Source organism: Xyrauchen texanus, chromosome 25, assembly GCF_025860055.1.
Source record: "Xyrauchen texanus isolate HMW12.3.18 chromosome 25, RBS_HiC_50CHRs, whole genome shotgun sequence".
Taxonomy (NCBI): Eukaryota; Metazoa; Chordata; class Actinopteri; order Cypriniformes; family Catostomidae; genus Xyrauchen; species Xyrauchen texanus.
Window position 1 is genome coordinate 2,452,859 of NC_068300.1, and position 23,708 is coordinate 2,476,566.

Consider the following 23,708-nt stretch of genomic DNA (forward strand, 5'->3'; position numbering starts at 1 on the left):
CTATCAGCGAATACTATGGGACAAGTCAACACAAATATAGCGCGCACACACACGTCTAAGCGACCCGCGTTCAAGACAGTAAACAAACAGCACCTGATCTAGCAATGAATACCACTATAACAACGTTAAAAACAATGAAATAAACACACTTACATACAACTGCAGACTCCTGTAGATAGATCGCTTCTCCTGAATGACTATGTTTCTAACAGTTTAAATAGCTTACCTGGCGCTGGCCACGCCTTAATGCTACTTATCACAACAAAGCTAGTCACGTGGTCACCGAAACCGAAACTCAGGGTTGCGCGGGAACAAACGCAACTTCTGTACAGCGCAAATAAATTATGCTGCACTTAGCAATAAATAATACTCTGAAACCAGTGAAGCACTGTTTGGAGACACTAAAACGACGATAGTTTTACACACACACAGGATAACCAACCCTGTGTGTGTGTAAATTTGCTTAAGTCTAAGCAAATCTACAACGAATCCTATGTGACAAGTTTAAACAAGTCTAACAATTCTATCAGTAAATACTATGGGACAAGTCAACACAAATATAGCGCGCACACACACCAAACACACGTCTAAGCGACCCGCGTTCAAGACAGTAAACAAACAGCACCTGATCTAGCAATGAATACCACTATAACAACGTTAAAAACAATGAAATAAACACACTTACATACAACTGCAGACTCCTGTAGATAGATCGCTTCTCCATTGATCTCCTAATGCCTTCATTGCCTCATCTGTGTAATTAATAAATCTTTGCTGGTTATAGTAAATATAATTGATCCATTCCACAGTTTTATTAGCTGTTATCCATACAAACATTGACTCAAAGCCCGACTTTATATCATTTCTAGCCTTAAATTCTTGAGGAATACCTCTGGGTTGTCCAATTGCGTCTAAATAAACATTAGGATCAGGAACATATGCTCTTTTCATTCTGTTTTTACCCTGGACAGTTTTCTTTGGTGCAGTTTGGATTTCAGGTTCAAAGTGGTCCCATGTTACCATGGTTACTTCTTGTATCAGCCTAACTCTGGTGCATATTCCTTTCCAGTTTTTTGGTAGGGTAGTTTTGAACTGATTTCCCCCACATAACCAAAAATAATCTGCTACAGCTTCAGTTTGTTCCTCATAAATCCTTATTACTGGAGAAACTAAAGTCTGTTTTTTACAGTTTGTGAGACAATTTCCTGTAAGCACACCCAGACACCTTGGGGTTATAATTCTAGTAAAATTCTGTCCCACTGTTACTGTTACATATTGTGGTCCACTAAATATAATCACATCTTCCTTATAATACATTGTTTCGTGCACAGTTTCCCTTAAACCATCCCACATTTGTTTCCCCTTTAGATTTGTTAAAGTATTCATACTCCAGTTGCCGATTTATTGTACATGCTAGGGGACTTTCCCTTTTTCCATTATCTACACGAATATCCAGTTTTTTGCATTCATCCCCCCACCCTTTAATATCATAATATCAATCGTATCCTGGATTTCCCAAAAACGCTAGGCATTCTGCTGGGCAAAACACTGTTTTCTCTTTCTCAACACAGTTCTCTGTGTAGTACCTAGCACAATGCCTATAATCATATTGATTTGGAACTACCACTAGTTTTTTCATGGGAGAGTGCGAACACATTATACAACTTGTCATATTTGCTTGTCTTACCCTATATTCAGCCCATTTGTACCAATCATTTTGATATGCATGTTCTAATAACCGTTCCTCTCCTACTGAATCTATGGAATCTGTGTCATCTTCGAAGTCTATTGGTGTTGTCGTAGTTTGAGGGGGCAACTTCTGAGGTAGTTGTATGGAGAAGATGTGTGACCCACCATATCTTGCCTCGTATTCAGCATTGGTAAGTCCATAGTCATAGTTATTCCAATAGGGTTGGTCAAGTGCTCTTTTCTTTCTGGATTCTTTTTCTGGAGTATTTTGTTTTAGTTCAGCTTCATTGGAGAGACCATTCAAGGTCCTTAAGGTTGATTGTAGGGAACTCACCCTGTAGTGTACTTCCTGATGGTTATTCACCTGGGGATCCTGGACTTTCTTGGGATGTTTCTTCGGTAGGCCCTGGGCCGGGGACAACACTTGTCCCAAGTACGTCAGCAATAATATCATCCAAATTAGTATCTCTTTCAGTTTCCACTCTTTCTTCTGCCTCCCGTAGCAATTCTTCCACCATCTGTGCTTGTTGTCTTCCCTCATCATTTTCAGCTGCTTCTGAATGTGATGTAGTAGGATGAGCACTGTCTTCCTGTCTTTCTCTTTCTGTCTCAGGGAGCTCTTCTCTTAGATTCTCTTGTCCTTCTTCTACTTCTCCTTCTCCCTCCAAGGACTCTCTATTCAGTTTTTGAGGGTCTTCTTCTGCTCCAGGCAGCTGATTGTGTGGCAGATTTCTCCTACATACCCTGTTGTAGTGATTTAAGTGATACCACGTGTTGCTGCATCTTACCTTTACCACTGTCAGATTTTCCTGTACAACATCGTAGGGCCCTTCTCTTCTCGGTTCATTCCACCTTCGTCTGAATACCCTCAGATGCACATTGTCTCAAGGAACTATTGGGCATGGTGCATCTTCTTCTTGTCTAGGTGTTCTGCTTTGTTCCTGTGAACAGATTTGTATATGTATAGTAGTCAACTGTCTCATATAGGCTTTTAGTTCCATCTCTAGCTGTTCCAAGGACAGACCTTCATATGGTCCTCTTAGATAAGGCACTGGCATAGGTCTTCCTGTCAGCATTTCATGCAGGGTCAGATTAGTGATTCTGTTTGTCTGCACGCGGTATTTCAACAATGACAGTGGAAGCGCATCAACCCAATAGAGTTTAGTTTCTTGACAAATTTTTAAAATTTTTGCCTTAAGATTTCCATTTACCCTCTCCACCATTCCTTGTGATTGTGGATGGTAAACGCATCCTAATCTTTGTTTTATCCTCAGTTGCTGTATTACTGTTTTTACTGCTCTTTGGATAAATGCCGAACCATTGTCTGAACTAATTTGAGATGGTATCCCGAATCTTGGAATTACTTCTCTTGTCAGGAATTGAATTACTGTTTGCGCTCCCTGATCCGCTGATGGCACAGCTTCTACCCACCTGCTAAATCTGTCTATTATTACCAGCATGTTTCTATTCCCTCAGACTGGCTTTATCATGTCTACATAGTCCATTACCAAATGTTTAAATGGTCCTTCTGGCAATGGTATGTGTCCTATTGGTAGTGTCCAATTTCACAATTGGCTAAAAATTCATCTACTGAAACTTGCAAATATGGGGACCAGTATCCTTGTTGTTTTATTTTTCTTCATTACCTCCCACCTCGCGCAGTGATCAAATCCATGTGCATCAGAAATTAGCATATTGAGGAGTGCTACTGGAGCCAATATTTGCCCTTCATGTGTTCTCCATATTCCATTCACATCCCTAGTCGCCCCCCTCTGTTGCCATTGTGTTAATTCAGGTTGGCCAGCTTGGTGTTGTATGCGTGACATGTCATCTAGATTTGATTGGACTTATAATATAACTTATACTGTGGCCATTATTGCCACCTTACATCCTGAGGCCTCTCGCACATATCCATCCGCAGCATTATTGCCTTGAATGACAAAGTCTTTTCCTTTTTTGTGAGCCTGACTTTTAATTATAGCCAACTTCTTTGGATACATCATGGCTGAAATTAGTTTAATTATCTGGTAATTGTGCTGAATTGTATTTCCATCACTCTTTTTAAACCCTCTTTGTTTCCAAACTGCCCCAAACAAATGACACACTCCATGTGCATATGCAGAGCCTGTGTAAATGTTTACATTCTGGTCTTTTGCTATCAGACAGGCCTTGGTCAATGCTTTTAATTCTGCCAGTTGTGCTTAGCATGGCTGTTCACAATGCTGGACCACAACTGGCACAAAGGTCTCTCCTTCCTTTTTCACTATGGCATACCCAGCCTGATTCCCTAAATGATCTCTGAAACAAGATCCATCAACAAAATAATCTGTTTCTGCTTCAACCATTGGGGTTGATTCCAGATCAGGTCTTAGGTGTGTGAAAGCTAATGAATTTGCCACACAATCATGTGGTGTCCCTTCATCCTCTAAGAGAATGTAATTTGCTGGATTTACCATTATGCACTTTCCTTGTTCCAGTAGTTCTACTATCTTGTGATGAGTATAAATCACAACTGGGTACCCCATAGTCACTGTGGAAGCTTTTTCATAGACATAGTAGACTGCTGTTAATCCTTGATAAGAAGGTGGAAATCCTTGTGCTACACTATCCAGTTTCGTACTGTAATATGCTATGGGCTGTTTTCGTTTCCAACTACAAAGTTCCTGCATCAGAACTGCTGAAGCATAACCACTTTTTCTATCTGCTACATATAGATGGAATGGTTTAGTATAATCTGGGGTGGCTAGTGCAGGTGCTGTTTGGAGTTCTTTCTTTAATGACTCAAAAGCTACTAATGCATCAGCATTCCAAGTCAACTTACTTCTAAGATTTTGCTGGCCTGTTTGTTTCATTAATGCTCGTAAGGGGTTTGTTTTAATAGCATAATCTTCTTTCCAATCAGAGCTAAATCCTGTCATCCCTAAAAAGGTCATAATTTGTCCCACTGTCTGTGGCTGTGGTGCTTTACTTATGCCTTCCAACTGCCTAGGTGATATTGCCTTTGTTTGGTGTGCAATAATTCGTCCCAAATATTCCACCTGTGGTAGGCAATACTGTAATTTATCTTTAGATACTTTATGACCTCCCTCAGCCAGTCTAGTCACTGCTCCAGTGTTGGTGAGCATATCAATAAGTCATCTACGTACTGTATTAATGTACTATCAATTCTGAGATCCTCTAGATCTGCTTTCAGTACCTGATTGAACACATGTGGCGAATCCTTGAACCCTTGCGGCATTCGTGTGTATGTGTACTGTTTACCTTGATAGGTGAATGAAAAAGCTGTCTGCTCTCTTCTGCTAGAGGGATACTGAAAAAGGCAGAATACATGTCAATTACAGTAAAATAATTGGCAGCAGGATGAACATTAGTCAGCAGCATATGCGGATTGGGTACCTCTGCAGGCCAATCCTCCACTACGTCATTAACCGCCCTTAAGTCATGTACTAATTGCCATTTTTTTCTATCTGCCTTTGCTACTGGTAGTATAGGTGTATTACAACAGCTTGATGTTTCAATTAATACTCCTGCCTTGAGTAGCCCTTCAATAGTGTTTTTGATTCCTAATACTGCCTCTTGTTTAGTGGGCATTGTTGTTTCCGTGGAGGCAGTGTTCCTGGTTTTATTTAAATTTTAATTGGATTTGCAGATTTCACAAACCCTACGCCTGTGTCATGACATGACCATATCTCAGCTGGCACTTTGTTTTCCATTTCTGCCATTAGTTCCACTGTTTTTGAATCTAACTTTTCTTCGGCAGTAATAACTAATACTTTGGGTTTTCCTAGCATTTTGTGGTACACAAAAGTTTTAGGTGTGTTTTGTCTGGTGATTCTAAAATCAGGGGATTTTCTGTCTCTTTCCACTCTACTTTTTCTGCAAACCATTTGTCTATGAAATTACTTTCCTCAATTTGAAGTGCAGCCCCCTCTTGTCCCACAACTATATATTTTGACATTAGTGAGATTTTCTGTTGCTTTGTTTTACTCAGCCATTCTTTCTCTTGGTCTGGATCTCTTGCTGTGTCATTTATTAGTGTACAATGATATTAAGTCCCTGGCACATTTGGTTCACATAGCTGTGCTTAAATGTATTTTCCCCATTTACCTACTGTGTCTTCTACTTCCTTCCCTAATTCTCCTAACCAATATACATTTGCTTGTGGACATTGAAATTCTGGTGGCTGTGTAACCATCATTTGTCTGACTCCTCTATCGTTTATGTATATCCCTTCTGGAGTGCACCATATTTGTAAGTTCATTTTGCACATAGCATCTCTTCCCAATAAATTCACTGGTGTGTTTTCTGATATTAAAATTAGGATTTTTACTGCTGTTCCTTTTAGGAATTAGGAATTAACTGCGTTTGTCCTGAGAATCCTACTGTCTTTACATATTTACCAGACTGGGGTGAGAGGCATAGTTTGAACTTATACACGTGAATGTGGCTCCAGTGTCTAACATAACTGGTGTTATCTTGCCCTCTATTTTAATCTGCAGTATAAGTTATTGATCAGCATCAGTTGATATCATTGGATGCTGACCCCTCCCTGTAGTATTCTCTGGGCATCCCTAGTAGTCCTGTGGTGGTCCACGCCATGGGTTGAGTGGACCTTGGGCCTGTTGTTGAGAGCCTTGCTGCCAGGCATTGGCATTTGCCTGTTGTTCCGGATGCCAAGGATTTCCAGGGCAGTCTCTTTTCATATGTCCTGGTTGGTTACATCCCCAGCAGGTGTTCATATTTCTGAACCTGTTTTTATGTCTTCCCCTTCCTCTTCCTCCTTGAAACAGTTGATTCCAGCCTCTGTTCAGTTGCTCTGGGAAATTATAAACTATCGTTGGTGTGGGATGTTGCATTGTCTGTCCTGGAGTTGGCATTATGTTCTGAACATTCGTATAGGCAGCATTGGAGCCACTTGAGCTACAGGTACAGGTTGATACATGGGTGCAGGTGGTGTGCAAGGGGCCACAGATGGAGTTGGCACATTCAGGACCATTTTAGCTTGTGCACACTTTACTGGTGCCATCATGGTGGTTGGCCCTTCCTTTTTTTTTAAGCCGCTTGAAGTTTTTTCCTTTTTCCTGTCAGTTCTTCTAGTTGTAATTTTTCCAGTTTTTATGCATGTCTCCCTCCTGCTGTTTCATTCTTTCCTCATTTTTCCTGTGGTGTTCCACTGCATGAACCACATGTGCACAGAACTCTTTTGGTGACTTAATGGTTAATCCTACCACATCTTCCAATCGGTCTTTGACTGGTGCAGGCATTGCATCTATTATGGAGGATCAGAACATTGGTATCATCCATTTATCTTTTTCTGGGTCTCGTTCCATTTCCATTTTACATCTTTTTAGTTCTCGGTCAGTGTAAGCTTTCAGGTTTTCAGTTTCTCCCAGTGGTTCTCCTTTCAATGCCTTCTGATCTAGGCTCATTGGAAATTGTTTTCTTACGGCTGCCCAAATGTCGTTATGGTATCTGCTGAATGTCAATTCATCCATTGCTGTGTTATCTACAGCTACTCCCCATCCTGCCTTGTTCAGTATGTCCGTTAGCTTGGTCCCTCCTACGCATCTGGCAATCAGGGCTTTAATGTCTCCCAGCGCCAGGCGTGTCCCTATTGCACATTCTTCAACTTCTCTGATCCATCTTCCTGCTCCCTCATATATGTCTGGGAGGGCAGCCAGTAATCCTTCAAGGTCATGATTAGCCCATGGCACATAACAGTCATATTTCCCTTTTATTACAATAGGGCATTGTACTGAATTACATATTCTTCTATTCCAACACTTATAACTTGTTGGCAATGTTCTTCCAATTCATGTCTTATCTCTTGTCGGCTTGGAGCTCTCGAGGGTATAGCTTCTTGGTATGATTGTACTGACTCTCCTTGCAGCTCTGGTGGTGGTTTTTCATCTATTGTTCCTTTAAACTGCACAACAGGCATCTGCCTCTTTTCATCTGCTTCCAGTGGTGGTGCATATGGGGGTGGTCTCTCTATTTTTTCTTCCACCTTTTTTTCCTCTTCTCTCTCTTGTTTTATTAACTTTATTCCTTTACTCTTGAACAGAAGTAATATCATAATTTCCCTGTCTCGTTTCATTATCCTTTTCTGTCTTTTATCCTTAGGTTTGTGATTCTTTATCAGTGCCTCCATTTCTCTACACACACCCACATCAAATGTTCCCTCCGCTGGCCATTTTGTGTTCAACCCTTTTGTTCTCCCTTCCCATTTTCTAGAGACCTCTTTTATGACATCCTTGTACATTGGAAGTTCGATGCATATTTAATCTATCAGTGTTAATGTTTTGTCTTATGATGATTCTATACCTCTTTAACCCTAGACCGTTCTTTCCACTATGCTAGTCTTCACCAGGCTGGTCAGACGAGGACCACTAAAAGTATCTGACCCCTGACTTCCCCTGGACTTTTGCTGGGTTGAGGACTTCTCACTATTCTTTTTTAGGAATTCTTTTCTTAAGTGCTTCAATACTGCATTTACTTGTTTTTTGTTTAATGGTTTTGCAGGCTCCTCTTCTTTTCCCAGCCTGCAAAAATTATTTTGCATCCAAATAATATCTCTCCTTAGAATTACTAAATCAATACTCCAGGGTCTTCCCACAGCAAACCATCGACCTGTTCCAATTTCCTCTCCTGCCCAGTGTATAGAAGTAAGACATGAGGTTAATTTTGTCTGGCATTTTTCCCATGTAGTCACAGAAATATTTATTTCATCTCTCTTACATTGTTCTAGATAAAAAGGTTCAAGAAATCTGGTCAGGTATTCTCTTTCATTTTTATGTAATATGCCCCTTCCTCTCTTTCCTTTTTTTCTTTTCTTTTTACACAAGTTATCCATTATCCATAGGGTTTGATCACCTTTTTCCAGTCTTTATTAAAATTAAGATATTTCTTATATTGTCTTCATGTTTTATTTTATTTTATTTATTTATTTATTTTCTGGCTTTGATTAATTTATATTCTTTTATTGTTTTCATCACACCAATCTTTTTTTATTTTGAATTGTACTTGTTTGTTCATGTTTTTCTTTTATTGTTCGCATAATAAACTTTTTATTGATTTGCAGAGTTAACTGTTTGCTTACACACGCTATATATATTTGCTTATACAAATATATTTTGTAGGTTACAATATCTTTAAACACAGTTACACGTTACTTGTTTCTTGTACATACAATGTGGTTATCAGTGCTAAGCTAATACATCCATTCTTCTACCAGCTATTTTTGTTACACATTTTAATTTGATTATAAATAATTTGTATATTTGTAAGAATAACATATGCAAAGTCTATGTCTTACTACTTTTTCATTTATATCTTTTTTCTGTCAAACTCCTACTCTGAACTATCCCCTGGCTGCTGCTAAGTTTTTCCCTTTTCAAATATGTCCAGCCACACTTGTCTTATGTCCTCTGGGAAATCTAGGAAAATTTGATTACCTCTAACACCTCTATTGTTCCCTCAGTTGTAGTGACTGGTGCAATTTCCCCATTACCATCTTTATAATCATACCATCTTTTATATATCACTTTGCTTTCCCTCTACACCTTTCTTATTTTAGTGGATATTTCTAAGGTCACATTCTTCAAGATTTTATTCCCTCACCTTCTGGTTCTTCTAAAGTATCCCAATAGCATGCAACTTCAGCCCTAATGTAAGGGATTTGCACTGGTTTGGTTGATACTCTCAATTTTCCCCTAAATGTGTCTAACTGGTTCCCATAGCCTGACTTGCAAAGTTTATTTTTATGTTTTCTGCAAATGGTTTGAGCCATATGTTGCATAACACTATTTCTGTCCAGCCAATCAAAGGCCACTCTCGTTCAATTTCTTCTAAGTCTTTCTCTAGCTGTAGTCACTGTAAGGGAAAACATTTCTTTGTCTATGTCTCGTCCAATAGTTGTATTTTGTTCCCTCAGGCTTTTGCCTTTTTTCCTATCTCTGGACAACACACACACACTCCCGCTCGCGGGCCTCACCAATCAGGATGCAAGTGAAAGAGAGCTCTTCAGATTACATTGTATATGCCAGCTCTTCATATTACATTGTTACTTAGCCATTACCCAAACAGTCAATTGTCAGTATCTTAATACATTTTTATCAATTATCTAACTTTTGCACCTGCTTCTCTGATCTACATTATACTTGCCACACAATGCAACACAAGTACTGAAATTATGCAACCAAACAAGCACAAAAACAGCACGGTTAGTACCATTAGCACATATACACAAATTACATAATTAGTTGTACACATATTTCATTATTACATGCATGCACACATTTGAACAATTCCCCATTTCTTACTCAGCCCTGGCTTTTTAAATACTTCAACCGTTTAAATATCTTATCAACCACCTATGTAGGATTTTGCGTGAATTTCTGCCCCCTGCGGGCCTCCTGTTTTTTAAGGAATTTTCTCTTCCTTAGAGCTTCTTGCCACATTAAACAGGAATTTTGTCACCTGTATAGGAATTTATTCATTACATCCTTTATCACCTACGTAGGAATTTTCTCTTAAACTTTACCGCCTCCTTTTGGCGCACCTATACAGGAATTTTCACACGCTCACCGCTTCAAAAAGCCACCTACATAGGAATTTTTCTCTTTCCTTTAAATGATCATAACCCCTGGTTTTTGGAATCTTGGAGTCTTCAGTCAATCAGCCAAATTAGTCTATGTCTGGACAGGTAAGGCCTCCAGGGTAACAACTTACTAGGTCAACTTACATCAGATCACACAAAAACACCTTTAAGCAAAAATGCTAACCTCAGTTTTTGGCGCCAGTGGTTTTGTGCAATCCTTGTCAGCAGACCCCTCAGCAGCTTCTCCACCCTCTTGGCCTCAATCCAGAACCATCTGGGGTGCCAGCTTATGATGTGGAAAATCTTTGAAGAATCTCTCTAAGATGCAAGAAAACTCTCGGAGTCCAGGGTTCCAGATGCCAAAGAAGTTTATTGAATCACCAACAAACTTGAGAAAGGTCAGCTGTCCATTCTGAATACATAGTTCCAAGTTCTCAATTATATACCTTTTAGTTATCTCTTTTGTACCCATTAATCTCTCATGTCCACTATCTTTGACCAATGGGCCCACAGCCAGTGTCCTTCCACTTGCCACCATTATCTTTCAGGCCTTCTCCTTTTTAACTATTGGTGGAAAGTCCTTTGCCTGTCTATTTAAAAAAAAAAGGATATATTTCCTTCTTTGCATATACAGTTTGTCTACTTTCCATAGACTGTGCTATGTCATACTTTATGTAAGGCACACACAGTCTTAGTGGTGACTCAATACACCTCTGCCTTCCTTTACAGTGTAATATCATATTGGTTACATTCATTTGTTTTACACATAATATCAATTAATTATTTTTAGAAAATACACCATAGTAGCTTCCTCTAAGAAAATGAGTGATGTTTCATTCGTGAACGAATCAGTTGTGTTTGTTGTTTGAGTCTGATTGAAATACAGTATGTATTCTTTGTATTGATCTCCTATTGGTCATGTGTCCTCTCGTCATGCAGATTCGCAGTTCAGAGTTCACTAAAAGTAAACTTTCAATATGCAGTGTAGTATGACATTTTTTCAATGAGGTTGCAATTATTGATTGAGTACATATAAAATCAGTGTTCAAAACAATATCTTTGCTTACCCAGATTCACTACAAAAAGAATAGACTGGTTCAAGACAGCATGCCAGCAGTCCGGTTGGCCTTTATCTGTTACCTTTTTGGCAAAGTTTTTACTTGCTTAAATGCTTGGATATATTTTCTGGTGAGGTTTGTGAAGTTTATATTGCTTTTCATGCTTTTATGAATTGAACATTACTCATGTGTTTACTGCTTCTGATGTATCTACATTTTCCAGGGAAATTTCCTGTAACATGTTTACTGACATTCATGACTTATGATAACTGAATAACATTGCTGTTGTTTTGAGGTTCCCTAAGTGTGCGTGTGCGTGTCACTGTTTTTAAATTTGTTTCACATAAATGCTCAAGTTATCACTTTACTTTGTCCTTTTAGCAGATAGTCTGTTGAAAAGCCATAAAATTTCTAAATGGTAGTTCCCCATGAAATGTATAAACATCTCAAGTTGTTTATAATGTACACATTTTATAGCACAGCAATGTACGTATTTATTTGTTTAGTGTGTTACCATGAAACTATTATTTAGAAAATTTCTGCATATTATTTTAATGTTTAATAAAGTAGATTTCATTCCATCATTATTGAATCCTCTTTTTTGTAAGATTTTTGTGTGCAGTGCATCCGGAATGTATTCACAGCTCTTCACTTTTTCCACATTTTTTTATGTTACAGCCTTATTCCAAAATGGATTAAATTCATTATTTTCCTCAAAATTCTACAAACAAAACCCCATAATGACAACGTGAAAGAAGTTTGTTTGAAATCTTTGCAAATGTATTAATATCAAAAAACAAAAAAAAATCACATGTACATAAGTATTCACAGCCTTTGCCATGACACTCAAAATTGAGCTCAGGTGCATCCTGTTTCCACTGATCATCCTTGAGATGTTTCTACAACTTGATTGGAGTCCACCTGTAGTAAATTCAGTTGATTGGACATGATTTGGAAAGGCACACACCTGTCTATATAAGGTCCCACAGTTAATAGTGCATGTCAGAGCACAAACCGAGCCATGAAGTCCAAGGAATTGTCTGTAGACCTCCGAGAAAGGATTGTATAGAGGCACAGATCTGGGGAAGGTACAGAAACATTTCTGCAGCATTGAAGGTCCCAATAAGCACAGTGGCCTTCATCATCCATAAATGGAAGAAGTTTGAAACCACCAGGACTCTTCCTAGAGCTGGCCGCCCAGACAAACTGAGCAATCGAGGGAGAAGGGACTTAGTCAGGGAGGTGACCAAGAACCCAATGGTCACTCTGACAGAGCTCCAGCATTTCTCTTTGGAGAGACCTTTCAGAAGAACAACCATCTCTGTAGCACTCAACCAATCAGGCATGTATAGTAGAGTGGCCAGATGGAAGCCACTCCTCAGTAAAAGGCACATGACAGCCCACCTGGAGTATGCCAAAAGGCACCTGAAGGACTTTCAGACCATGAGAAACAAAATTCTCTGGTCTGATGAAACAAAGATTGAACTCTTTGGCCTGAATGGTAAGCATCATGTCTGGAGGAAACCAGGCACTGCTCATAACCTGGCCAATACCATCCCTATAGTGAAGCATGGTGCTGTGGGGATGTATTTCAGCAGCAGGAACTGGGAGACTAGTCAGGATCGAGGGAAAGATAAATGCAGCATTGTACAGAGACATCCTTGATGAAAACCTGCTCCAGAGTGCTCTGGACCTCAGACTGGGGCAAAGGTTCATCTTCTAACAGGACAACGACCCTAAGCACACAGTCAAGATAACAAAGGAGTGGCTATGGGACAACTCTGTGAATGTCCTTGAGTGGACCAGCCAGAGCCCAAACTTGAACCCGACTGAACATCTCTGGAGAGATCTGAAAATGGCTGTGCACCGAGGCTCCCCATCCAAACTGATGGAGCTTGAGAGGTCCTGCAAAGAAGAATGGGAGAAACTGCCCAAAAATAGGTGTGCCAAGCTTGTAGCATCATACTCAAAAAGACTTGAGGCTGTAATTGGTGCAAAAGGTGCTTCACCAAAGTATTGAGCAAAGGCTGTGAATACTTATGTACATGTGATTGTTTCACATCCCTCGCAGATGTGCATATCTGATATGATCAACATATTTAGTGCTTATAAAGCACTGAACATGAGACGAAGACAATAAAAATTGCTTCAGCAGTGGCCCAACTTTCACAGAATTTTCAATGCAGGAAAAAACCTGAAAACGTCACCTGCCAAAGTGGCTAGTAAGAGTGAAAGAAATACACACTACTGCTGATTTTAGGGTGAGCGGGTGATAATTTCAAATCCTGATGACTGTAATCATTAAATGCAGTTATTAGGCAGAATAAAAAGTACAAAATAAATTAATTAATACTGGACGTTTGTTGTGTTATGACATAGAATTAAGGTTCAATATGATTTATTTTTATGTTTCTCCCTCATGAATTGATTGTTGTCCATTTACTGTGTTTATTGTAGAGCTGATGGAAGTGAAAGAGAAATGTCAAGAACTGAATAAAGTGGAGGACCAACTTCAGTGTCAGAAACATCCTGATATTATAACTGGAGAAAAATCTCTGAGTTGCTTAAAGACTAAGAATAATTTATCACCAGAAAACCATAAAAGAAGAGCAGCCAAAAATACTTTCACATGCTCACAGTGTGGAAAGATTTTCTCAAATAAAAGCCGGTTTAATAAACACATGGAAGATCATATTGGGGAAAAACCTTACAAGCGCTCACACTGTGGAAAGAGTTTCACTCAGTCAGAACACCTGAAAACACACAAGAGAATCCATACTGGAGAAAAACCTTACAAGTGCTCACACTGTGGAAAGAGTTTCACTCAATCACATCACTTGAAAACACACAAGAGAATCCATACTGGAGAAAAACCTTACAAGTGCTCACACTGTAAAAAGAGTTTTGCTTGGTTACATTATCTGAAAACACACAAGAGAATTCATACTGGAGAAAAACCTTACAAGTGCTCATACTGTAAAAAGAGTTTCAATCTGTCACATCACCTGAAAACACACGAGAGAATCCATACTGGAGAAAAACCTTACAAGTGCTCACAATGTGAAAAGAGTTTCACTCAGTCAAAAGAAGTGAAAATTCATGAGAGAATTCATACTGGAGAAAAACCTTACAAGTGCTCACACTGTGAAAAGAGTTTCACTCGGTCACATCACCTGAAAACACACGAGAGAATTCATACAGGAGAAAAACCTTACAAGTGCTCTCACTGTGGAAAGAGTTTCACTCGGTCACAAAACCTGAAAATACACGAGAGAATTCATACTGGAGAAAAACCTTACAAGTGCTCACACTGTGAAAAGAGTTTCACTCGGTTACAAGACCAGAAATCACATGAGAGAATTCATACTGGAGAAAAACCTTACAAGTGCTCACAATGTGGCAAGAGTTTCAATCATTCAGAACACCTGAAAACACACGAGAGAATCCATACCGGAGAAAAACCTTACAAGTGCTCACATTGTGGAAAACGTTTCACTCAGTCACAAAACCTGAAAACACACAAAAGAATTCATACTGGAGAAAAACCTTACAAGTGCTCACACTGTGAAAAGTGTTTCACTCGGTTACAATACCAGAAAACACATGAGAGAATTCATACTGGAGAAAAACCTTACAAGTGCTCACACTGTGAAAAGAGTTTCACTCAGTCACAAGACCTGAAAACACACAAGAGATTTCATACTGGAGAAAAACCTTACAAGTGCTCACACTGTGGAAAGAGTTTCACTCAGTCACATCACCTGAAAACACATGCAAGAATTCATACTAGAGAGAAGTCTTTTTAAACAGATCTTTTATGTGACTTAGACTTCATTGTCACTTAGACACATGCTCTAGTTTGATGCACGAGATTGGTTTGGTGATTTTTCATGCCTGTAAAAACTGACTATAGTGCAAGAAAATAGGATTTGAGTGCGAGAGCAATTTTGATTTCACCGGCTGAATGAATACACCTCTGAATCAGTTGTGTCGATTGTTTGAGTCTGATTGAAATATTCTTTGTATTGAACCAAGAGGTCAATGCGTGACATTTTTATCTTCTATTAGTCGTGTCCTCTCATCCTGCAGATTCACAGTTCAGAGTTCACCAAACGTAAACTTTCGATACATAGCATAGTATGATATTTCTTTGATGAGGTTGCCATTATTGATTGAGTACATATAAAATCAGTGTTCATAACGATAACTCTGCCTTACCCAGATTCACTACAGTAATTTTTAGCTGTCAGGTCAGATTTGGTGCGAATTCACAGGCTTATGTCAGTCATTCTTACGTGTATAAAACCCCCTGTTGAGTTCATGACATCATAGGTGGGCGGGGCTACGGACATGCCCGGACAAGTTTAGTCTTATCTAGAGTGTTCTGTTGTTGCAATGAGACAGATCATGCAGTTTGTTTGGATGTATGTGCGTTTTTGACTATAGACCACATTCAATTACAAACAAACAGATAAAGAGAAACAAATTATCTTTGGAATTTATTAAAATAAATCAATGCTTTGGAACAGAGGCTGTCGTGGAACTGTTCTTCTTTGTTTCCTGATATAAACGTTCTGAAAGAGGTTGAAGATAATTAGTTAACACACCAGTGCATCTACACACACAGCATCTATTACAAAGTGGTCCTTCGAGCTGGATGTGTTAACAGATTGTCTTCATGATAACATCCAGAAATTATTATGAGGAACAACATAGTCCCCGTCCTAGCAGGACCCAACAGATCCCTGGATATCTTGAGGACTTTATACTTGCCTCCAAACCACAACCTCTGCTTCCACCATCCTTGCCATCTGACTCAAGGCATAAGCATATGAGTGAGACTGTCTCAGCTTCAAATGTAGACTATCGGACGTCAACTCCTGATAGGTTTCTGACTGAGCAGCATACTGAAACTGGTAGGCTGCATAGAGTTGAGGAGTGTGTATGGAATGTTCAAGAGCAAATCAAAGAATTACAAAGCACGTTACAGTTATCCCTCGAGCGAGGCAAAGGTTCACTATGCATGCAACAGGACTTGCTTCACCCTATTGTCACAGATGCTGGACATCAAATGTCCGTCCTTCATTTAGGCAGTCCGAAGCAGTCCATCCCGCAACGAAGTACCAATTCGCCTATTCTCTATTCAGACAGTAAACAATGTTCGCCAAACCCTAACAATGTTGGGATAACTCAATATTCTTCACCTCACACAATCAGGCCTCAGTCATATGTCTCTCCACCTCAGCCACATCGTCAGCTTCTAGTCCAGCCTCCATCAGAGTTATTACCTCAGATTCAACAGTCTTTTTCTTATCCAGCATCTGTCCCTGTTACTAAGTATCAAGTAATGCAACATGAAACACGCCCTGAGTCTGTTCCAGCTGGTATAAGGCATCAGCCATATGTTCAATTGCAGCCTGGTGACCAGCAGCAGACATTTCACCCACAATTTCAGTCCTTTGGGCCCCAATACATTCCTCCAATAGCATCACCTACATCAACAGTGTATCAAACTGTAGCTGGCCAACCGCCAGTTTATGTACCTCCCACGGCAACTGTGCTGAGCAATACAGTCCACCTTAATTCCCTACAAGCACCGCCACTGCAATCATTACCTGCTTTTGCTCCAGCATAACCTACTGTGTCCAGATATTCAGATCTTCCCCCTGTGCAGCCTGCAAGGTATCAAGATGCACACATACCAGACTATCTGTCTAGCTTACCCCAGATACAAGACCACGACTAAAGCCATATTCCATGCCATTATCTTCCATTGCCCAGCCATCAGTTCAGGTTCCTAGTATGATGGAGATGGCTATCGCTTCCTCTTATGGAATGCCCAAGCCTAAGCTCATCAATTTTACGTCTTGAAGGGAGAGTGACTTTGCGCTATTAAAAAAGGGACTAGATAGTGTGCTGGGCCCACATCTGCATCTGACAGAGGACTATAAGTTTCAAGTTTTACTTGATAATCTTAAGTTGCCTGCTGCCCTTCAGATTGCAAAGAGATACATATACGATTCCATGCCTTACACACAAGCCATGCGAGCTTTGCAGCAGCGCTATGGACAGCCACGACAGTTACTCCTCCATTGAAACCAGGGGATGTTCAGGGGTTTGAGGATTTTGCCCTATCAGTTAACACTCTTGTTGGTCTTCTCAGTACGCTGGAGGGATCAGCCAAGATTGAGCTTATGTGTGGTTCACATGTAGATAGACTGCTCACCAAACTCCCATTCTCTCTTAGAGACAGTTTTGTTGAATACTGTTTGACAAAAGGCATTCTCCAGAATGGAACTGATAGAACATACACACTTCCTGAATTTGCAGAGTGGCTTGAGAGAAAATCGCAAGCTCTTCAGATATCAAGGAGAGCAGCTGAGCTGTACTGTTATGTGAGACCTCACTCTGAGGGTAGAGAGCAAAGGACACTGAAGTCTCCAAAAGTCCAATCCACAATTTACTATTGCATGGATCAGGGGACAGGAAAGTCCACCTTCTCCTCTACATCTTCTACCCAACTAAAGAAAGAGTTGACAAAGGGAAAGAAACGGGAAAGTTTTAAGCCTTACTGTCCATTTTGCAAATGCCAACTGCATTACCTAAACTCCTGTCCTGAATTTGTCAAACCCACCACTGCACAAATGACTGCATGGATAAAGGATAGTAATAGATGCTGGAAGTGTGGGAGAGGACATGAGCCTGCAAAATGCACACTAAAAAAGCCATGCGCAACTTGTAATGAACAGCATCTATCCGTTCTACATGAGGTGGTATCCAACATCAACAAGAGTATCCTTACCATGAATACAGTATCAAGTACAGTCTATCTTGATCAAGCTACTCACTCTGGCAGAGTCATGTTGAAAGTGGTGCAGGTGAGGCTACATAGCAAAGGGAGAATACTTGATACATATGCCATTCTAGACAATGGGTCTGAAAGGACTATAATTCTTCCCACTGCTGTTCATTACCTTGAGCTGGAACAGGCAGAGGAATCACTTTCCCTCAGAACAATTAGACAAGAGGTAGTGGAGATCCAGGGTGCATCAGTCTCCTTTGAGTTGTCAGTCTCCGTTAATCCAGGCATCCAACACAAGATATACAGTGCCTTTACTGCACAAGAGTTGAACCTTGCCAAGCAATCTTGTCCTATTGACATTCTGAAATGCAAGTTCCCACATCTGAGGGATGTTCCCATTAACCCTTTCAAAGAGGTACAGCCCATGCTTCTTATTGGTTCTGATTACCCACAGCTCATCACACCGATAGCCCCAGTGCAAATTGGCCCACTGGGCAGCCCTGTTGCAGTCAGTACCAGTTTGGGTTGGGCTATCCAAGGTCCAGTTACATTCCTAGACCAGCCACTTGAAACTGCATGTTTGAACAATGCACTGTTCAGCAATCCTTCACAAGATCTGCTTCACCATGTGGAAAAGCTATGGCAAGTAGATGTACTTCCCTTCCAACCAGTTAAGGATATTACTCGATCCAAGCAGGACAAAAATGCTCTCAAATTACAGGAAACAAAGACAGAGTGAGTAGAAGTAGAGGGAGTATACCGCTACGCAACTCCTCTCCTTCGTAAAGATAATGCAAACAGTTTACATGCAGGTCCTGAATCTGTCATGGCCCTTTTAAGGGCCAATGAGCGGCACCGTGCTAGAGATTCCAAGCTGGCAGAAGTCTACAATAAAGAGATTCATAAATTGGAACCGACAGGGTACGTAGTGAAACTCAACCATGAACAAGCTAAAGCTACAGTTGAGTCATGGTTTATTCCCCACCATATCGTACATCATAACAACAAAGCTAGAGTTGTGTTCAACTGCTCTTATCAGTTTCAGCAAGCCTCACTGAATGATCAGTTACTGCCCGGGCCTACGCTAGGTCCATCCTTGCTGGGAGTTCTCCTCAGGTTCAGAGAATACCCTGTAGCTATTAGTGGTGACATTCGTGCAATGTTTCACCAAGTGTGTCTCCTTCCTGAAGATGAGAACTTACTGCGTTTTTTATGGAGAGATTTGGAAAGGGAAAGGAATCCTGACATATATGAGTGGCGTGTTCTTCCATTTGGAACCACATGCAGCCCATGTTGCGCTACATACGCCCTCCAGCATCATGTCAAAGACCATCATGAGGGAAACAAAGATGTACCAGATTCTGTATTGCAATCTTTCTATGTGGATAACTGTCTCCAGTCACTCCACACAATCAATCAAGCCAAACAGCTCATAGACAAAATGAGACAGGTATTATCAACTGGGGGATTTGAAATCAGACAGTGGGCCAGTAACTACCCAGAGGTAATTGGTCACCTACCGACTGAGGCAAGGTCTGAAAGCTGTGAGCTATGGTTGACTGTAAACAAAACAGACCCAAAAGAGTCTACACTTGGACTCTCTTGGCATTGCTACTCTGACAAGCTTGGTTATAAACACTACCAGCTATCTTCTGATCAGCCTACCATGCGTAACATTTATCGGGTGCTAGCCTCTCAATATGACCCTCTGGGATACATTTTACCATATACCACACGTGCCAAAATCCTTGTACAAGCTCTGTGGATTAATAAAAGAGGCTGGGACAATCTCATTGAAAGAGAAATGCTCCAAAGATGGCAGGAATGGGTTAGTGAACTTCAGTACCTTCCCCAGGTGTACATGCCAAGGGGTTATTTCCCACTCTGTCTAGAACCAGACAAAGGCTCAATTGAACTGCACGTGTTTTGTGATGCCTCTGAAAAGGCCTATGGGTCAGTGGCATACATGCGTCTCCAAGACGATAAGGGAGGGATTCATACGTCATTTGTTATGGCCAGATCCCGTGTTGCACCAAAAAAACAATTAGCAATATCCCGACTGGAACTGTGTGGTGCCCTTGCTGGAGCTCAATTAGCTAATCTCCTGTTAACAGAGCTTACTCTCTTTATCCAGAACACTGTTCTTTGGACAGACTCCACCACAGTTCTGACTTGGATCCAGTCCGAATCCTGTCATTACAAGGTGTTTGTGGGCACACGGATTGCAGAAATACAAGAGTTGACCAAAGTAGACAGCTGGAGATACGTTGCCTCTGACTTAAACCCTGCAGATTATATTACTAGGGGAAAACCTCTTCAAGAGCTCTCCAAGCCATGCCAGTGGAATGAGGGCCCTTACTTCCTACAACAGTCAGCTGAATACTGGCCAGTACAACCTTCAGTACAAGAAGAGTGAGTTAAGAAAGACATTTTTATGTGCTCATATTGCTGTCCTTCAATCCCCTCTACCAGACACAAATCAGCCCACTACATGGGCAGATTTGATCCAAGCCACCTATCAGTCTGTGCATGGGGTAGCAGCACCTCCAATGTCAGCTTCACAGCACACTGACATGGACATTTTCCTCCTGAAACAAGCCCAGCGGGACAGTTTCCCTGAGGAAGTTCAAGCACTTAAAAATGGAAAGGTCATACGCACTAGCAGTAAGCTAAGCAATCTGTCACCTGAATATGATGAAAATTTGGGAGTAATCCGAGTAGGAGGTCGCCTTCGCAAGGCTGAGAAACTGGATATTGATGCCTTGCATCCCATTGTACTGGCACCTGATCACCCCATCACCAAATTAATAATACAGGAGTGTGACAACACACTCCTTCATCCCGGCCCTGAACGTGTTTTTGCAGAGTTGCGAAGAACATATTGGGTGCTCCGTGGAAGACAAGCAATAAGGAAACATCAATATCAATGCAGGGAATGCAGGAAATGGCGCAGTAATCCAGTCATCCCCAAAATGGCGGATCTCCCTTCAGCTCGACTTCGCCTTAACCAGCCTCCATTTTGGTCAACAGGGGTTGATTGCTTTGGACCTTTCACTGTAAAGTTAGGCCGAAAACATGAAAAGCGTTGGGGGATTATTTTCAAGTGTCTCACCACTAGGTGTATTCACTTAGACCTGCTGCATAGCATGGACACCGATTCTTTCCTCATGGCTCTACGTCGATTTATTTCCAGACGAGGAAAGCCCTTTGAGCTATCTGTGATCAGGGCACAAATTTCAGAGGTGGCAACAGAGAACTCCAAGAAGCTTTTGCTGCACTTGAGCCAGCAGTCCGACAGAAATTGAGTGAACAGAGTATATCGTTTCAATTTAACCCTCCACATGCACCTCATTTTGGGGGAGCCTGAGAGCGTGAAATCCGCTCAGTTAAATCCTGTCTCCAGGTGGTCCTTAAAGATCAAGTTGTGTCTGAGGAAGTACTTTCTACTGTTCTTGTTGAAGTGGAGGGGATACTCAATTCTAAACCACTGGGTTATGTTTCCTCGGAAGTATCGGACATGGACCCTGTCACTCCAAATCTGTTGCTCATGGGGCGGCGGGATGCCTCTCTTCCTCAAGCTGTTTATGGCACTAAAGAACTGCTGGGGAAAAGAAATTGGCGACACAGCCAGGTCATTGCAGATCAATTCTGGAAGCAATTCATCCAGAACTACTTGCCAAGTTTACAACTCCATCAGAAATGGCAACAATCCACACCAGACATATCCGTGGGGCAGGTAGTTATGGTTGTTGACTCTCGAATACCATGGGCCCTCTGGCCTGTTGGCAGGGTTAAACGAGTTGTCCCTAGCAGCAATGGAAGAATTAGAGTGGCAGAGGTAGCTATTGGAAGCCGCACCTATAGTCGCCCTGTCTCCAAACTCGTTGTACTCCCAGAGTTATATAACTTGTTATATACAGGTACCTTTATTACATTTCTAATTTGCTGTACAAATTAGGGGGCGGCTGTATAAAACCCCCTGTTGAGTTCATGACATCATAGGTGGGCGGGGCTACGGACATGCCCGGACAAGTTTAGTCTTATCTAGAGTGTTCTGTTGTTGCAATGAGACAGATCATGCAGTTTGTTTGGATGTATGTGCGTTTTTGACTATAGACCACATTCAATTACATACAAACAGATAAAGAGAAACAAATTATCTTTGGAATTTATTAAAATAAATCAATGCTTTGGAACAGAGGCTGTCGTGGAACTGTTCTTCTTTGTTTCCTGATATAAACCTTCTGACCGAGGTTGAAGATAATTAGTTAACACACCAGTGCATCTACACGCACAGCATCTATTACATTACATCTTTACGCCATGTCCGTAAACTTAGAAAAGATGTACAGGTTGTTGTGTGTTCTGGCGGGGGAAATTATGCTGTTTAGTCACAGTTCAAGACAGCATCACAGCAGTCCGTTTGGACGTTTATCTGTTTACTATTTGGCAAAGTTTTTTACATTCTAAAATGCTTGGATATATTTTCTGGTGGGGTTTTTGAAGTTTATATTGCTTTTCATGCTTTTATGAATTGAACATTACTCATGTGTTTACTGCTTCTGATGTATCTACATTTTCCATGGATACATTGCTGTTGTTTTGAGGTTCCGTAAGTGTGTGTGCTCATTTATTGTACCCCAGTAACATAAATGATAGTCTGTTAAAAATCCACTAAATGTAAAGTTTCTACATGGTAGATCCCCATGAAATGTATAAACATCTCAAGTTGTTTATAATGTACCGATATAGCACAGCAAAATACGTATTAATTTGTTTAGTGTGTTACCAGGAAACTATTATTTTGCACATTTCTGCATATTATTTTAATGTTTAATAAAGTGTATTTCATCCCCATCATTACTGAATCCTAATTTTTGTTAGTTTTCAGTTTTATTGTGTGCAGTGCATAGATGTGCTATTTAGTATTATGGTTTACTTGCATTATCATCTGAGGCTATACAATAGTATATCAAAATATTAAACTTTTCAGCTAGAGTTGATGTCCAGGTAATGAGATTCATCCGTGAAGGAAAACATGTAATGTGTAACACAACCCAAAACAACAAGCGTATTCATCCGCAAGTTGTTTGTAATTTTAGGTTTCAAGCACAGATGTCATTAGTCAGCACAAAGTTATGTAGTGCAGCTTTAAAAATAGAATAAAATATTTTTGAGTGTATATACACTCAAAGAGCACTGTACACCTACTTATGTGATTATCTAATCAGCCTATCATGTGGCAGCAGTGCAATGCATACAATTATGCAAATAATGGTCAGGAGCTCAAGTTAATATTCAAATCAACCATCAGAATGTTGAACAAACACTTCTTACGCACCTTAGAGTCTAGCTGATCACACAGATCTCAATGGGGTTAAGATCCATAACACTCTTTTCCAATTATCGTTTGTCCAATGCCAGTGTTTCTTTTCCACCACTAACATTTTCTTTTTTTTTTCTGTTTCAAAAGTGGCTTTTCCTACCCCTGAGTCTTCTCTTTTCTGTTGTACATGAACCTGGTATTGAACAGGTAGAATTCAATGAAGCAGGCATGCGG

General features: G+C 40.5%; 1 protein-coding gene and 1 long non-coding RNA gene across 6 annotated transcripts in view; one reads left to right on the plus strand and one right to left on the minus strand.

Annotated features, from left to right (window-relative positions):
* Positions 1-15,180, plus strand: part of LOC127618546 (zinc finger protein 91-like) — a 52,784-nt gene extending 37,604 nt beyond the window's left edge. The window contains exons 2-3 of one of the 4 annotated variants that reach the window (XM_052091048.1): positions 7,058-7,071; positions 14,091-15,180. In XM_052091048.1, the coding sequence (XP_051947008.1) occupies positions 7,058-7,071; positions 14,091-15,152 (1,076 nt within the window). In that variant the 3' untranslated portion in view covers positions 15,153-15,180. Of the gene's footprint in view, positions 1-998; positions 1,009-1,838; positions 1,846-7,057; positions 7,072-13,969 lie in introns of all 4 variants that reach the window. The other 3 variants (XM_052091049.1, XM_052091050.1, XM_052091051.1) reach the window with 3 other exon arrangements.
* LOC127618652 (uncharacterized) overlaps positions 1-23,708 on the minus strand; it is a 202,113-nt gene that overhangs the window by 7,208 nt on the left and 171,197 nt on the right. The gene's annotated exons all lie outside the window — the stretch shown is intronic.